This window comes from Hyposmocoma kahamanoa, unplaced genomic scaffold (assembly GCF_003589595.1).
Source record: "Hyposmocoma kahamanoa isolate Upper Pololo Valley unplaced genomic scaffold, ASM358959v1 84, whole genome shotgun sequence".
In the NCBI taxonomy this organism is placed as follows: Eukaryota; Metazoa; Arthropoda; class Insecta; order Lepidoptera; family Cosmopterigidae; genus Hyposmocoma; species Hyposmocoma kahamanoa.
In genome coordinates, this window is record NW_020654229.1 from 7,170,425 (window position 1) to 7,188,777 (window position 18,353).

Consider the following 18,353-nt stretch of genomic DNA (forward strand, 5'->3'; position numbering starts at 1 on the left):
TATCGTCACATTCTTATTCATGTCTTAATGATTACAATTCTTATTTAATCACACCTTTAAAAAAAAAAAAAAAATTGTCGTAATTTCAATAAACTTATAGCAATTCTGAATGATCTCTGGTTAAATAATATCATTCCAGTCGAATGGAAAATTGACTGCTTGATTCCCGTATTAAAACCTGATAAAAACAAAGATAGCCCTGATTCTTATCGTCCAATAGCTTTAACTTCTTGTGTAGGCAAAATATTTGAACAATTGTTAAAACAACGTTTGGAATTTTATATTGAGAGTAATTATCTTTTACCGAATAATCAATTTGGGTTCAGGCGAGGATGTTTGACTTGTGAGAGTGTTGGATGTCTTTGTGTAGACAATGAAAAAGCCCTAAATGATAATAAATTTCTATTTTCTATATTTTTCGACATAGTGGGTGCATTCAATAACATTCATCTTTCTGTGTTAGCAACAACCCTGTCCTATAGGCATTCCATATAAAATGGACAGTTGGCTTTACAAGTTTTTAAATGAACGCCAAATCTTCGTTAAAATAAATAATAAGCTACACGGCCCTCGTTCATCTCATAACGGTGTATATCAAGGCGGTATCTTAAGTCCCACGGCCCTCGTTCATCTCATAAAGGTGTATGTCAAGGCGGTATCTTAAGTCCTTTAATGTACATATTACCTATATATTAACAGATTAAACGAAATTTTAGGATCTGACCCGACAGCTTACAATCTCCAATTCGCCGACGACCTAGCTATTTATACAAAGGGACCTCTCTTTCTGAATTGAAATCTAAATTAAACAATATTTTTATAAAGTTGCGTAATTATTTCAATTACCTGAACTTAGAGGTTAGTCAGAATAAGAGCAAAGTTATAGTTTTCAAGAAACGAAACGTTGATTTATCAGATTTCGACTTATATTATGATAGTCAAAAATTACCTGTAGTTGCTTCTACAAAATTCTTAGGAGTGATTTTTCAACAAAATTTTACGTGGAAGGGATATGTCGATGCTAATAGAAAGAGCACTTAGAGCTACCAATATTTTAAACTCCCTTGTTGGTACACAGTGTGGCGCTGATCCCAAAATATTACTTATTCTCTACAAATCATTAGTCAGATTGTAAGTCAATGGTCAGAAGTCATTTTGAATAATGTGTCATTTTAGTTTGCGTCAGATAAAACATTAGTTGATAAACTTGAAAAAATACAAAACCAAAATATGAGAATTATCCTAGGTGCCATGAAAACATCTCCCTTTAATTATATGCAAGTAGAATGTAATTTGCCTCCCTTATTCTTGCGTTTTGAGTTTCTTAAACATAAGCTGATACAAAAATTGTTCACTAAATTGTTCTAAATGATATTTGTAAAATTTTGACAATGAAAGAGGAAAATAATGTATATTGTAGTAAATTTTATGAAATAAAAGTAGTTATAAATAAGAATATCGCCAGTAAATACGAAGTTATTATATTAATGAATTGAATTTAAGAGCAAAATATAGACAATTATATACAGACGGAGCTAAAAATAGTATGTCGGTATCAAAGGCATTTTATGATATTCAAATAAAGATGTATCATAGCTTTAAATTACCGAAAAGTACGAGCATTTATACCGTAGAGGCTGCGGCCATATTAACTGCTTTACAATATATTGAAAAGTCTGACTATAATCAATGGATCATTATAACTGCTAGCATGACAATCCTTCTACAGGACAATCCTTCAACAATCCTTCGTATTCTGCTAAAATCAACTATCTAATTTACAATAAAAGTGAAGAAATATACAGTTTGTCCGAAAAAGGAAAAGAAATATTGTTAATTTGGACTCCTTCTCATATTGGTGTGCTTGGAAATGAAGAACCTGATACTTTAGTGAAGTATATCACAAACACCACCTCCGATATTGTCCAACAAAGAAACATAAAAATATCGGATTTTGACTGTGCTTGATGAAAGACAAGTTACTTAAAAAAGGCACTTGGTATCATGGTATAAACTCTGAAATTAAACAGCCGTGGTTTGTGAAAAGAAGATAATATCTTCTTAATATGTTATTCTCATAGAAAGTTCTATACAACTATTTGTAGATTACGTCTTGGTCATGGACGTTTCAATGAACACCTGCATAGAATGCACATGATCTCCTCCCCATTGTGCGCTTACTGTAACTACTCCAACCAATCCTTGCATCACATATTTTTCAATTGCCCACATTTTTCTATCGCTAGAATAGTCCTCATCGATCGATAACCTTCTTGAACTATACAAAACCCCTGAAAACATCCCGCTTTCTTTACCAGATCTCCTGAAAAATCAAGAATATTATCCAATTTTATATTATTTCGTAAGAAGCACTATCGAAGACATTAAATTCTTGTAATGGAATACAAGAAAGAGATTACTCTGAGTCTTGGCTGTATGGCGCATTAGTGCCTTTGCCTTTTCCAATGGAAACAACAGTAACAAAAAACAAATTAATTAATGGCTGCCGGTTGTTTGGCGTGTGTGATTTTCACGTTTCTCGTTTAATTTCACGAATAATTTCGCTCGAAAAACGCAATCTATTACTATAAAATTTACCTAAAAGATATAATTTACTTTTAAATTGTGTAATAAAAGTGTATTATGGCAGCGGTACAAGGACAACCTGGAAACAAGCCATGGCCAGTACGACCGGGTCTTCAACACCAGAATAGTCAAAATGCACCAAGTTTAACGTTAAACAGGACGATTAATTTGTATCCGTTGACTAATTATACATTTGGGACGAAGGAACCGCTGTTTGAGAAGGATGCGTCGGTGCCAGCAAGGTTTCAACGCATGAGGGAAGAGTTCGCCAAAATTGGAATGAGAAGGTACAGTTAACTTTGCGTCTGTGTTTCCCGAAAGCTATGTAAGGCTAGAATCATGTTACATAAAAAAATCGGCGTATTAACGCATAGAGACTTATAGCATCTTTTTTTTTCATCATTCAGCTTTTTTGGTTTCTCTCGCGCTGGTGCGTGCTGTAGTTTGTATAATATTTAGCTATATTATTCAATGTAGTTAAGTTTTGTGTAATATTTACCTATATTATACAATATAGGTAAATTTTGTACAATATTTATCTATATTATACAATATAGGTAAATGTACAAACTACAGCACATACTACATACATTTGCATATTACATTTTGCTCTCACTGAGTTGACTATGGTTCTTTGCTCCATACAGCACTATTCACACATTGCACAAAGGCTAAAGATACCGTACACACAGTCATGCTGTGTCACAAATTCTTTTAATGCATTGTTATTACAAAGGGTAAGATTTTAAAATACCTTATGTAGAAATGGGGGTGAGGGTGGTTTTTGGGATTTGGATCCATCTGTGAAGTTTTGGATTTAGGCCGTTAATATAAATAAGTAGAAGTTCAATATATGTGCTTTATGGGACAACAAATATAACAATATCTTACAAAGACTGGTTTTACAGGTCAGTAGAAGGTGTTCTTCTAGTTCATGAACACGGTCTGCCACACGTGCTGCTGTTGCAGCTGGGGACTGCATTCTTCAAGTTACCTGGTGGAGAACTTAACCCTGGAGAGGTAATGTTTACTTTTACTAGTGTTTATGTCATTATTGAAATGCAGATGAGTAGATGATTGGCATACTAGATGTCCTCTGTGAGGGCGCGTTCTCATTACATCGTAAAGTTTTATTTATCGTTGGACGACTGTCGCGTCTGGACTGTTACCATATCACGATTATCTGTCGTCACTGTGTCATGGAAGTTTATTTTATCGTTGAACGACAGTCATGTCTAGCTGTTCCCAGTAGATCGTGACGACAATTTATTGGTCCACGGCAGCCGCCTTGTCGTTCGCACGACAGAATCGTTTGAAGCTACGATTATCTGACGTTTTATTTATCGTCAGACGATTGTCGTTCTAGCACTTTCTATTGTCACGACATAATGGGAGCGCGCCCTGTGTTGGATCCTGCACCCACCAAACTCAAAATAGGTGCCTGGACATTGAGTTGCAGACAGCAGCCCATCACACCATAGAGCTCATGTTGATTTTGTACCAAACTAGAAGATATGCTACATTTCATGGAATGTGACCATTATGTAGCACTTAAAAACAAATACTGTCGTAACTCAATGATCGGTGGAAGAGAGAAAACACAATTTGAAAGTTAAAAAAAAAACAATCAATCTTATTGTGAACATGATTATTTATGTTTATTTGTAATCCATTTTTAAACGAGAATATCAATTTAAAAATTTCATTCAGTAATTTTTTTTACTTTCAAATTATTATTTTTTTTTAAATGAAAAATATTCTCTACTCCATAAGAAGTGTTACATTCCCAGATTTAATATTAGATATTTTTTAATAAACGTGACGATATGATATTACAGGATGAAATTGAAGGTTTAAAGAGGCTTCTAACAGAGACCCTGGGTAGGCAGGATGGCGTTAAACAAGAATGGCTCATTGAGGACACAATTGGTGAGTTAAGTTTAAATTCATGGTACAGTCTTTATACAAAGGCCTGTTCACATAATCAATTTGCTCCACTTATTTACTCAGCCTATAGCCTAGTCCTTTATAAACTAGCGATGGAACGGAAGTATCATAATGGAAACAGATGTCGTAATGGAAACGGAAGCGGATGCGGCAGCAGAAGTGTAAATATGAAGACCTCAATAAAATAGTTCCCAACAGGCCTTGATTTTGGTTTCATAGTTTAAGTGCAATTATTACACAACATATAACTACTAAAAACCGCGCACTCCACTGCCAAGTAATCCGTACTAGCGCCTGATGCATCGCAAATGTTGTAAACTTCCGTAATAAAAGTTGCGGAAACAGATGTGGAACTTCCGCAGTTGCTGAAGCAGAAGCCTGTTGCATCACTGATAAAGAAGTTGATACTAATGAAAGGGCTGGAAGCGTATGGGTAATTTTCAGGTTTGTTTTTCTCTATCCAATTTTGGTGGCAATTTTTGTTATTTAAATATTCAAGTATATTGTTGTGAAATGTTATATCCTAACATTAGTCCACGTCCTTTTGTGCATGTGCTGTGCAAATTTATTATAAAACATACAATTTGTTTCTGTAATAGTCTGTGTAGGTTCTCTGTCCTTGTAGATTCTCCTCTCAGTGAATTTTGTCGTTGTGTGTTCCTCAACTTGACATTGACGAAATTAGCGATTACTTCGAAACGGCCATAACATTTAAAAGAAGAAGAAATAATATTTCAGGATACTGCATTCGAATATTTAAATAATAAAAATTGTCGCCGAAATTAAATACAGGAAATTAACCTGAAGATCACCCGTATATAGAACCTACTGCATTTAAGACTCCACTTTGTGAAGTTACATTTGTTTTCAGGTAATTGGTGGCGTCCGAACTTCGAGCCCCCACAATACCCCTACATTCCCCCCCACATAACAAAACCGAAGGAACACAAGCGGTTGTTCCTCGTACAACTTCAAGATCGAGCCCTATTCGCGGTGCCTAAGAACTACAAATTGGTAGCGGCACCCTTATTTGAACTATACGATAACGCCCAGGGGTATGGGCCTATCATCTCTTCGCTATCACAGAGTCTTTGTAGATTTAATTTCGTGTATATGTAAATACACATTTCGTGTATACAGGGTCTTCTTATCAACCCTGAAAACCTCTCACATATTTCTGCCATTAAAAGTTGATACAAAATAGAATAGTAACAGTTCGTGCCCAAACACGGACCAAGTGTGGGCAGTGGATGGGTTTTAACAGTATAATATTTACGTTTACATCTTTGGATAGGGAAAGTTTGCATATTACATTTTGCTCTCACTAAGTTGACCGCAGCTACTTGCTCCATACAGTAATATTCATACCGTGGAGGTTTTTGGGAGGGGATCACTCGGTGAAGTTTTGAATTTGGTACGTTAAGTTAATGAAGTAGTTGTTAATAGCATCTTTGCCCAAACCTATTTCTGCTCAAAATCTTTATTCGAGGAAAAAGAAGCAATCTCGCAATGTAAGTAAAATTAACGAACACAAATAAAAAAGTCATTTTATGACTGAATTTTCTATCCTGATTGATAAATATTCGCAATTTAAATCCGAAAAATAGATTCATTTCCAAAGTTTCAAAATGTTAATGTAAGTTTCAATTCTACGTCGTCCATATGGTTTCAATGCACAATGAAAACTGACAGCGCCCAACGTGTAGGCAGGTCCACAAAACTCGTCTCCTTGACATTGACCGTCTGTATTGCTCTAGCGCTAGCCGTGTATCAGTTTGCCTACGCTCGCGTTGGCTCAGGCTCGGTCAACATATATTGCAGACTTAGGGTCGTATTCTAGAACTCTACTCAATGCTCAAGTCAGGGTTTGAGTACGGTTTAAAGCACTCGAAATCATACTCAAGTCCCTGCCATTAGGGTCATATTTCCAGTGCTTGTGTTTCCAGTGCAATCCTGACTTGAGCATTGAGTAGAGTTCTAGAATACGACCCTTAGGGTGCTTTCCCATTATGTCGTGCAGTTTAAAGTGCCGTGGCTTGTATATTTAAATGAAGCTGTTCACACATAAAACAACACGATTAACTGTCGTGACTTTTTGACGTTACGACGACAGACTGTCGTGACAATGGAAAGGGCTAGAAAGACAGTCGTCCGACGATAAATAAAACGTCACGATAAAAATGCGACGACAGATAATCGCAGCTTCATACGAACTGCCTGGCTGTCGTGAACCGATAAATCGTCGTCACGATGTAGAGGGAACAGTTAGACACGACAGTCGCTAAACGATAAAATAAACGTCCACGACACAGGCACGTCCGATAGCCGTGACATGGGAACAGGCTAGACTCGACAGTCGTCTAACGATAAATAAAACGTTACAACATAATGGGAATGCGCCCTTAAAAAAACTTGAGAAATTACAAGCAGAGAACAAATCTTATTTGTTTTAATGGCAGGATATTAACGGTGACTGGTTTCGCGGGTTTATTTTTAAATTGCTCTGTATAGACCAGTGGCGACGGGTATATATTCAAAAATAGTGTAGACTGTACACAGCAAATATTGCAATGCAAAAATATTCGGTTCAAACACTGTGATTAATTTGGAGACTAAATTATTATCACTAGTTGCGGGTTTTACCACGGTAATATTTCTGTGGCACTAGTGAAAAAGGGGTGCAAGTAAAAAAGCAAACTTTACAAGAAAACTCGAAAAACGCTTAAACACTTAATATCTTAATAATCTTTAACTGTTTATCGCGCCTCCTTCTAAAGTTGGCTTTTTTAACTTGTACCTTTTTCACTAGAGAAACAGATTTTTCTTGTGACGATCTTTGTGGCCCAACAAATTGGGGAAATGGTCTTTTCTAATTTGATTCCGGTCTGGGTGCTCCCTAGTATCCCTGGAATTAATTGCGTTGCTCTGACACAGGGAATTCTCTATTGTCATGGGCTAATAACTCTAAAGGACTGCTGCCGCGTCACGCTCGCTCGGCTCGTGCTGCTTTTTTATATACTAACCTACTGAATGGAGAGCGCAACCAAACAACCAAGATTTATTAGGAGCTCGATATCAAAAGATATACTGGTTATAAATGACATCATTCGTAAAAGAAAAGACTAAAAAAAAGAGGAACAAATATTATCTTTAAATACCAAACATTAATTTAGTAAGCTTAAACAAAATATAGTGTTAGCTTGAATGCAGTTCAATTATAATTTATCCGTAGATCGACTAATATAGACGGAACAACTAATATATATATCAAACATAAAAAAAATCGCTTATTTAAAAAAGTGCACATTTACAATAGATCAATTATATCTTATTCTATCCCTATCCCAATAATATTACTGGTAAATGAAAAATAATAAAATTGTGGCAACCGTAAAAACAGTCTGATTTGAAAATCCTAAAAATCATGTTTTGTTGACGTTTATTCTACATCGAATTGGGCTGTAGTAATAGTAATTTAGTGATATATCACGAGTCTCAAAATTTACATAGGACATTGAGGCCCCCTCGCCACTGGTGTGGACCCTTTAGTGTTGCAAGATTTCATAATAGTTCTTTCATTTACTAACAGTATAGCAGTATTTGTCAATTTATCTGATGATGACGGGGGCAGTGGCAGTGCATCTCGATCTTTGCGACTTCAGGCTCTGACTGGCACTGCTGTTATGGGTACAGGCCTACCGCTTAACTGAGGCGGTTTCTGAGGTAGCTGCATGGTGCTGGAGATGTCCCTACCAAATTAGTCAAATTCAAATTCAAATTCAAAATAATCTTTATTTCATAGGTAAGCATTATTACACTTGAAATCGTCACAATAGTTAAACTCTACCGCTCATTCGTAAGGCAGATTCCCCTGAGAAGAATGAGCAAGAAACTCTAGGGGTTGCTCTTTGTAAATAACATTTACAATATTTTTTTTTTATTTGAAACATCAGAGATCGAGACTACCTCCATGAGCTAAACGGCTTACTACCACGGATTTTTGTCATCCAAGTACGCAGAAGTTGTATAATAACATTTAGTATAAAGTTTTTGTTTCACTATAGTTTTAAACCTCGTGAAAGGCAAATTTTGTATATCAACCGGAATCTTGTTATAGAAGTCAATTGTAGTTACGTGAAAAAAATATTTCATTGATAATTGAAATGAATAGACAAGCCATTCGGCACTTTTTTCAATCTACTTATTATGGAATATAGTCAAAAAAATCTTGTTGAAATTATCCCGTATGCAGCGCGACATACCTGCTACGTAAACTGCCACCCCTTCCACATCGCTTAGCTACCTCAGGAGCCGACTTAAGGTAGGCCTATATGTCATAAACAAAATAATATTGACCTTAAATATCAAGCGCTACTATTAAAGGGTCCAAAAAGTTTTTTCAGTGATTTGAAACTGGTTATACTGCATTGAACAATTCGCTTATTCCAACTAGAATAGACGTAATGTGTTACTGACGTCATAATAACGACTTTGTTACATGACTTTTTACAAAATTTATACTTAATTATACTTTCTAACACTTTTTAGATCTATAGTAAAGTAGTAACTTCGCCACCCCACACTCCTGCGTTTTGCATTTGTTTTTTGCATTTGCAGTTACCACCGTTTAGAGTAATTTGTTTACTTTTCTATAAAAGTGAAATCTGATGAATTATATGAAAGCATGGAACAAAAGTTATTTTTTATGATGTTAGTAATATAGGCCTGCGAGGTTAGTATATATTTTTTGGCACAAATAATTTATTTACTAAATCGACTATGGAAAGGTAAAACGTATAACATGTGGAAAAGATTACAGGAGAGATGCGATTTAAAGTAATTTGTTTAAGATAAAACCCATTAGTTTAGTTACTTAACAAAATGTAAACAATCATGACATGTTTATTTAATGAAATATAGATTTATAAAATGATTTTTACTTACCTTCAGATACAAAATACAAATACTTAGTTCATATGAAATTGTATGCCTCTTTTTATACCTATTCATTTGTAAACTACATATATGTTTCAATAAAAAGATGTATCAAGATTGTTTACATTTAGTTAAGTATCTAAACTAATGGACTATTAATTTGATTTGCTGTATAGACAAGCTGAAACTTCTAGTTTTCCATATAACAAAAAATTTAAATCGCTCTTCTGTAATATTTTCCGAATGATCGTTAGACGTTTTACATATCCAACGTCAAAGTGCAAATTATAATATAAAAACACTTATTAAGCACTAAATAATTTACATTGACACAGTAGATTGTACAACAAGTGCATAAAACGCGTCATTTTGCCCGAGATGAGTATATGTGGATACTTAAGTCGAGGGTAAAATGGATTCTATGAACGAGTTATACACTCGGCTTTTCACTTCGATTGCGAGGAAATTAAACAGCAATATTACAAGTAAACGATTATTTAATTAAAATTGAATGTAAAATTACAACAATTAGACATATTTAATGTGATGGTTTTTATTTTATGCACTAGAACATAAAATCCTATTTTATGCACTAGAACATAAAATCGTATTTTATGCAGTCTACACCCAGCATAAATACGAATTTTAAGAGCATGAGAAGTGAAAATAACCATTAGACAAAGACCGTTTCCGTCAATGTTCTAAGTCATGTCCGTTCGTGTTTAAAGGGATGTATTTTATATTTCATCAACACCCGTTAAAACGCGCTGTAGTATATAACAAAAAGTATAACCAGTTAAATGATAAGACAATTCTTAAGTTAAATTTTATAACAACATTGTACCAATGTTCTTTAGTTTTAAATGAATTTGACTAAATAATGAAGAAAACGACTACGAGTTTCATTTATTGTACCTCAAGAAAGAAGATTGTATTTAGTTATAAGTTTTATTACCTTTATAAGATCAGTCGGGGTAAGTATGTCCAATGGACAAGTCTTTATAAGGTTAATTGGGGTTAGTATGTCCAATGGACAAGTCTAAAAGGTTAACTGGGGATATAGTATAAAGGTTTAGGTAATTAACTAAACTTCAGCTGTCACTTGGATAACCGGTCAAATACAATATTTAGTAGTGAGTTTCATATGCCGTATTACTGCTGTACTGTTTCATTTGGTCGCATGGTATTAGTTGTCGTCTTTTTAAAGTCTTAAATTTTAGGTTGTTTATCGTAGGAAAGTTGTGAAACGTGTTATTAAACATCTTTATTTATATTACATATTTAGTACTATTTTATATAGATATTTCGAAATGTTGTGTATTACTTGAAAACATTATCATATATTTATTTAGAACCATTTTCAAAAAGTTATTTTACAATAAGTAAGGTTAAACCTCATAAAGTACTTCATTACTGTTTGTTTATATTTATTTAATTACCTAAACTTTTGTAGTATAAGTATGTCCAATGGACAAGTGCTTATAAGATCATACTGGGTGAGTAAGTGCAATGAAGTAGCCTTTATAAGGTCAATATATTACTTACATTAGAATGGTTAGGTATATTAATATTATTAAGGTTTGTTTTTTATAAGTGTTCTGTATTGTAATGTCAGCGTCAAATAATCTAAACCTGTCCAATTGGATAGACAGACAGGCACGTTGCATAGTCAATTTTATCAAATTTGCAGATATTTCGAGTTGTACATGAAGTCGGCCATATCTAATTGTTTGAAAGTTTATTAATTGTTTAAACAATATTGAAGCTAACTGAATTGTACTAAAGATTATAAATACAAGATCGAACACACGGAAAAATTTTTCGTCGACCCAGTGTGGGACTTGGAACAGAAAAATTTTTCGTCAACCCGGTGTGGGACTTGAACAGAAAGATTTTTCATCGACCCGGTGTGGGAGTTAAACCCACGTCCATGCTGCACCGTAGTTTGTACTCATAATCATAACCAAACTAGTGAAGTTATTTCACAAAAAATCTCAAATTCATTTGATCGAAAAGCGACACTGCGTCAGTTGTGGTACCTGTAAAAGTATCGGCTGCGGTGAGGTTTTTAAAAAAATCTCTCACTAGAAGTCACTAGTGGCGACGGATGCCGAAAACCACTACAAAAAACAGGAAAATTTCGACAGCACGGTATTTGGACTCGTAGCTCAGTTGGTAAAGAGTAATGCTACGGTGTAGCGTGGACGTGGGTTCAAGTCCCACGAGGTCGACGAAAAAAACATTTTTTCTGTGTTCGCACTTTGTATTCATAATTATAACAAAACTAGTTAAATGTAGTAAAGATGTTGTTTAATGTTGCCAGTTTGATGACAAGGGAGTATGGTATTAGTTAGGCTTATACAAACATGTATAAACATAACTTAAATTTTAAATTCGATTTTAATCTTATTTAACACAACGTTGATATTAAAATTGTGTTTAAAGTAGATTTTGAAAATACTAGCATGTATTGAATACCAAATTATTACCTGACATCAGCTTTTATTTCAGAGGCCCTTTAAGAAAAGGCCGTTAAGTTTTAAATACAATATAAACAGTAAATGAAGTATTGTACCTGTTCTAGATACTAGAATTATTAACTGTGATAGGAGTACCTAACGTATTCCTACAATATGTTTTATCTTAAGTGGGCCGTGTTCTGCATAAATGTTTTAAGTTTAATATTCTTTCCAGTAGTATATTTAAAAAAATCGTAGTGAGAGACGTATTTATATTTTTATTATATTCTCATATTAAATAAACGTAGTTAAATAAAAAAATTGTTTTCACAAAATGTGGTTCGTCTCGTAGGTGAATTTCGCAAAAATGTGTTATGTGTGGTTAGACCATAAATGCGAATTACAACACATGTTTGCCTTTCAACGTGGTTTGAAACGATTTAGTCTAAGTAGGTACGCTTAACACGTACAACTTGTTTGAAAAATGTAAATGCTTTAAATTTTGTCGATGATATGGACAGACCGGAAAATAATATAGATTCTGGAACTGAAGATTGGGCGATGAGAATATTTCAAAATATTTATTGTGAAGACTGAAGCTTAATTAGTGTTTTCAATCTGAAAGAAAAGGAATGAAGGCGAATGTGAATAAGGTGAAGGTGATGGTAATTGAAAGGGTTAAAAGTGGAAAAATGGGGACAAGGTTGGTAGCGAGAGGGTACAAAAGAATTTGTGTAGCTGGCTGGGTAGTATATATATTTTTTTTATGTAAAGGAGGCAAACAAGCAGACGACTCTCTTGATGGGAGATGGTCATTGTCGCCCAAGGACATTTGCAACATCAGATGAGCTGCCTATGCGTTGCTAGCCTTTGAGAACCCTGTCAACACGCTTTTTGAAGAACCCCATGTCATAGCGCAAAGAAAATACTTCAGGAGGAAGTCATTCCACATCTTGCAGGTTCGAGGAAGGAACGAACGAGATGCCAGGCATCTAAGATGTGGGGATGGACTCTACTCCTTTGGCGGGAGGTGTGATGATGGAAACGAGACGGTGGCACCAGTTCGGAAAGTTCCTCAGTGCACTCCCCATTGTAAAGACAGTAAAACACGCTCAGAGAGCCAACGTCTCTCCATAGGCTAAGGGGATCCATACCGTCTGCGCGTTTGTGACCATCGACAATTCCAACAGCCCTACGTTGGATGGAGTCAAGTGGGTCAATCTGGTATTTCGGAGCTCCTGCTAAGAGATGCCAGTAATACTCCATAAGGGGCCGTACTTGTGTTTTATACAACAACAGTCGGTGACCTAGTGATAAATACTGCTTCGCTCTATTGAGCACTCCGAGATTTTTGGAAGCCAGTTTGGCTTTGCTCTCTAAAGGACCCCGGAATTGGACTTAGAGATGGTAAGGACAAAAGGGTAAAAATGTTCTAGAACTTAGGCGCTATTACAAACGGGTATTTTTTAGCGGTGAACGCGTGTCTTTGCGGGGTTAAATTTGACAAGATTCTATCGACCCCATTCTGAGACCTGCTCCAAAGAAGTCTCGATTTTGGACACAAGTTGCAATCTATTTTGTTCCACTTGCTGGTATATATTTGTGCGACCTGTATAATAGACATCACTGGTACTGTCATCCGTATAGCAATGAATGTTACTAGTTAATAACATATCATTGATATGCAGGATGAACAAGGTTGGCGATAGCACAGATCCTTGCGGAACGTCGGGGTTAATGAGCATGGTGTCCGAGCACAAACCGTCCACACCGACTTTTAAGCTCCGCACGGTGATTCACGCTCCATACTAAGGCGGTCATAAATACGTAACTCCGAAATTATTATTATTTTTTTATTTTATTACGTTAAAATATGATTAGGTAAACGTAAATTAATAAAATTATACATTTTAAAAAATATTTGACAATATTTAGGTGTAAAAATGTCTCGCAGTAATTTTGTTTTTAGACGATGTATCTAAAACATTTTATACTGCGACTTTTAATGGTAAAACTGTGTAAATAATGATTATTTGTATTAACAATAACCACAAATGAATAAATTAAAACAATAAAAATACATAAAAAAGTTCATTTTACAAAATACAAACAAAACACAAATTATACCAAAATACATTAAATCTCAACAATATTAACTTTAAATACATAACAAGTCTAATACAGCTTTTGACAGTACACCTTTTTTTTTAACAGGTAACTTTCGTAGACCTGTTATGAAGGGATCTGAATGAAGAAGCAGCCTATTTACTAAATCTGTGTTGGTCACAATGCGACTCATTTTACGCGTATGATTTTTTCTAAAAGACTTGATGTATTTGTTAGTCGCTTCAGCTGCTTCTTCAGACAACTCTCCGATTGACAACAAACCGTAATCTATAACATTAGCACCATGAATTAGAACTTTGTGAACGGAAGCAGGCATGTTATACCACGGATACTCGGCAACTAACTGCCGAGCCGTCTCTAAAGCGAACTCTTCGAAGTTCGTCTTATTAATATTATATCCCGAATTTAAACATTGAAGGATGATCCAGCAACGATCTAGGAGATCCTTCTTGATCCCAGTAATTTCAGCGGAAATTTCTGAATTCGAGAAAAACCGCCTGGCTGTATTACCATCGTTTGATGTTCCGCTTCCGCCACTTTTAGGCTTATCCACTATAAGCCCTAATCTTTCTCTAAATTGAGTCTGAACATATGATTTTTTTGCAGCAACAAGCATTTTGTCATTAGCGGACCTAGCTTGCCATTTCCTAACATCTAACTTGTACGCGACATGAACAAAATATTCAAAAAAACGTATTAACGCGTGAAGAGGTGATAAACCAAATTCATATTTACTCTCATCGACTTCCTTATTTAAACATTCGTCAATTTTGTTCATTTCACTGGGCAAGGCGTTACAAATAAAACATTTTGATGAAGAAACACCACTAAGTGCATTACACACTTTACCATCTACCATAGTAAGTTGCAAACAATGAGTAATGCGATATTCGCGATCTTCTTCCTTGAAAACAGTAGGCTGCAAGTTCCTTATTTTATCTTTAAAATGAGCTTCTTCCTCAACTGACACTGCAGTCGATTCCTTCAAATATCGGAGGCGTATAGGACGACAGTATCGAGTTGATGAAGGACGAGGATTTTTCCACAAAACTACTGAATTTTCTTTGTTATCTGTTGTCAAAACAAGCTGAAGTGGCACATACGAAGTAACAAACAGGCTACTGTCTTCAAGAGTGGAGTCAGAAAAACACTGTTTATATTCTGAATGCCCTGTACTGCCATCGAAACCCCATTTCCCTATCAAAGATATCTTATCTAGAGACTCATTAGGTACACTATCCAAAACATCTTTTTGAGACTTGAGAATCCGATTGGCAGTATGATCTAATAAACTTTGAAGTTCGACTTCGGCGGATGATTCTGTAACAGTAATATCTGAAGGATAACAGTGTTTTTTAGATTCCACGACACTTTGGTAAGATGGGAAAATGGTTTTTGAAAACTTATTGTCTATAAATTTCTTTACTAATATATATTGATGTCGAGTTAACTGAGCTTCAACAATGAGCGATAAAACTTCGCTAGAATCGATTTCAGGACAAGACAAGCTATCGGACGCATTGAGCAATGACTGTACAAGAGAAGGGTCTTGGTTAGACAAACTAGCCAATCTTCTCCTTTTTGTACGTTTACTGGTGTCGTCAAAGTTAATTCTCGGACGGCCATGCGATGAAGAAGTTGATGGTTTAACTTCGTCAAAGCTCTGAGATACACGTAACTCAGTTCGCTGTACATCAATATTTTCAACGACATGCAGCCAATCTGAATATTTTTCTAAGAATTTAGATCTAGTACGATTCGACTTTGCCCAGTAGTGGGAAATTCGTTTACAAATATTCTTAATTTTAAGGCTTAAAGTCTCTAAATCAATATTTTCGATGTCGTCAGAAAGGGATGATGTTTCGGTCAAAGTGCTCAGGACGTGTTGCATTTTTTCATTTGGATTACCCACTTTAGAGTGCCAAATATCAAAAATTGTCATCCTCGATACAGAACATTTGAAAAATGTACCTAAAACAATATGAAAGCTGAACTTAAAAAAAAATTAATAATTCAATACTATGGACATGCATACTTTGACACCCCTTTAAGCCAAGAAGAGGCAGCAAGATGCAAATGAAACTTATAGCTCTTAATAAGGACATACTCCTTATTCAAAAACCATATACGTCAGGTGCAGCTCAGCGCAGCCAAAAGTTGTAGGTCTAAAGGAAATTAAGTTATGCCAAAAATTTTCACCAAAAAACTGCCTTCAATAAAAAAATTATATAAAAAAAATATGCATAAAAAAAATTAAAAAAAAAATTGATAATAAAAGTACATACCATGCTCTTGGATCTCCATGCTTTCACAACACGTAAACACTTGATTTGGAATAGTGACACTCAAAAACAAAGTGATTAAGTTTCGATGACTCACACGTGGTGATAATTAGTCTCGCGATGCGCTCACTTCCGATGCACAAAAGTGAATGATAACGTGACCTAATTACATTGATATTTATAGTTTTTGGAAGCTTGTTAACTAGTTACTAACTTAGTGAGTTGATCTAACCGGGATAAGCCAATGATTTTTTTGATTTATGGCCTATGGGGGAATCACAGTGCTCCGGTCAGACGGGAAGCTAGCGATCCAAGTGCACAGCCCTTTTGGAAGCCCGTAAGATGGTAGCTTCGATAGAAGTGCCTTGTGCCAGACCCGATCCAAAGCCTTAGCGATGTCTAAGCTCACGGCCATTGCTTCTCCCTTGCTCTCGATGGCAGCTACTCATTAGTTCGTGAGATATGCAAGAAGATCACCAGCACTATGGCCGCGGCTATATTAATAAGAGATGGTTAGTGTGATGATATTGAACGGAAAGTAATAGTCGATATCAGGTAAATGGAGCTCTGTATACCTTTATGGGTAGCCAAAACGTGTCAAGAAAGTGTTGGGTGTCCAACCCTGATGTACGGTAGCGAGTATTGGGTGTGACAGAAGAAGCATGAAATTAGGGTAAATGCTGTTAGTATAAGAGCTTTGAGTAGTATGTGCTCTGTTAGTGCGTCTTCAAATTAGGCGTTTATAGAACCGCTGCAGTACAAGATACAATTGTTTGAAGAACCCAACGAAAGACTGAACCCCAGAGAGGTCAGCGTCTTCACTGATGGATCTAAAACAAATTCAGGAACAGGTACTGGGGTATTCTCAGAAGACCTCAATATCAGGATATCAACACCACTTGGTGACCACAACACAGTATTCCAGGCTGAATGCATGGGCATCAAGTTGGCGGCAGAAGCAATCATAGCGAGAAGAGTTAGAACCACCCCAATCGAATACTCTCCGACAGTATGTCAGTACTATGAGCACTGAACAGCTATGACATAAACTCAGGGCTCATTTATGAACGCCATCAAGCACTCATGGAGGTATGTATACAAAACCACGTAACCCTACAGTGGATTAAAGGACACAGGGGCTCACGTGGCAATGATGCAGCAGATGAACTAGCCAGAAAAGGGTCGGAGACGGACGCTGTAGGACCCCCATAGTGTCCCTCCCCTACCAATGGTTCAGAACAACTATACACAAAGGTACAAAATCGTCACATAATAATGCATGGGCGACCCTTACGGTCTGTAGACAGGTGAGGGAAGCACTCCCAACGCTCAATACCAGTCTATCTCCAATATTTATTAAACTCAAAAGGCAAGAGCTTCTTTAACTGCCGCCCTAGCGGGTCATGGTCCATACAATAAACACCTTTTCAATTTAGGTATCACAGACAGGCCACTATGCAGAGCGTGCATGGAGGGGGAGGAAACGGCTGCGCACATTCTACTACAGTGCTCCGGCGTGGCCAACTACAGGGTAAAGTACCTTGGAGTGCCAAGGTCGCTCCCCGAAGTCTTCAGCAAACCGAGGAGGCTGCTGAGATTCCTGGAGGAGCTCGGGTGGCACGAGTAGGACCATGCACCCACCACACGCAAAATAGGCGTTGACGGCGAGTTGCGGACACCAGCCCGTTACACCAAGTACCAAGAACAGCTGCAGTGCGCCACTGTGGCACTGCATCTGCGCCACTACGAAAAAGGAATAAGAGCGTCGTTTAGTGAAAGATTATGTGGTCAAGTAGAAAGGATGGATGTTAGTAGATTTAAACGTGGGAAGAGGTCGAAATCTTGTAAAAGTAAGGAATGTTACGTCGTGCGGGAGGATCCCTTTGTGCACCCCCGATTGTTACTAGTCAGAGAATGGCTTTTGATTATTGAAAACAAAACACGTTGACTGACAAAAATAAAGCTACTGTTTCTTGATTAAATTTTTATTGAATTGATATTCAATTATTTTTTGTGA

At 36.2% G+C, this 18,353-nt stretch overlaps 1 protein-coding gene across 1 annotated transcript; it reads left to right on the forward strand.

Moving 5' to 3' along the window:
* Positions 1-2,507: 2,507 nt before the first annotated feature.
* On the forward strand, positions 2,508-6,357 carry LOC113234512 (cleavage and polyadenylation specificity factor subunit 5). Its single transcript, XM_026469853.1, has 4 exons — positions 2,508-2,873; positions 3,495-3,606; positions 4,425-4,515; positions 5,405-6,357. The coding sequence occupies exons 1-4, from the start codon at positions 2,644-2,646 to the stop codon at positions 5,650-5,652; spliced, it is 681 nt and encodes a 226-aa protein (XP_026325638.1). The 5' UTR covers positions 2,508-2,643; the 3' UTR covers positions 5,653-6,357.
* The last annotated feature ends 11,996 nt before the right edge of the window (positions 6,358-18,353 follow it).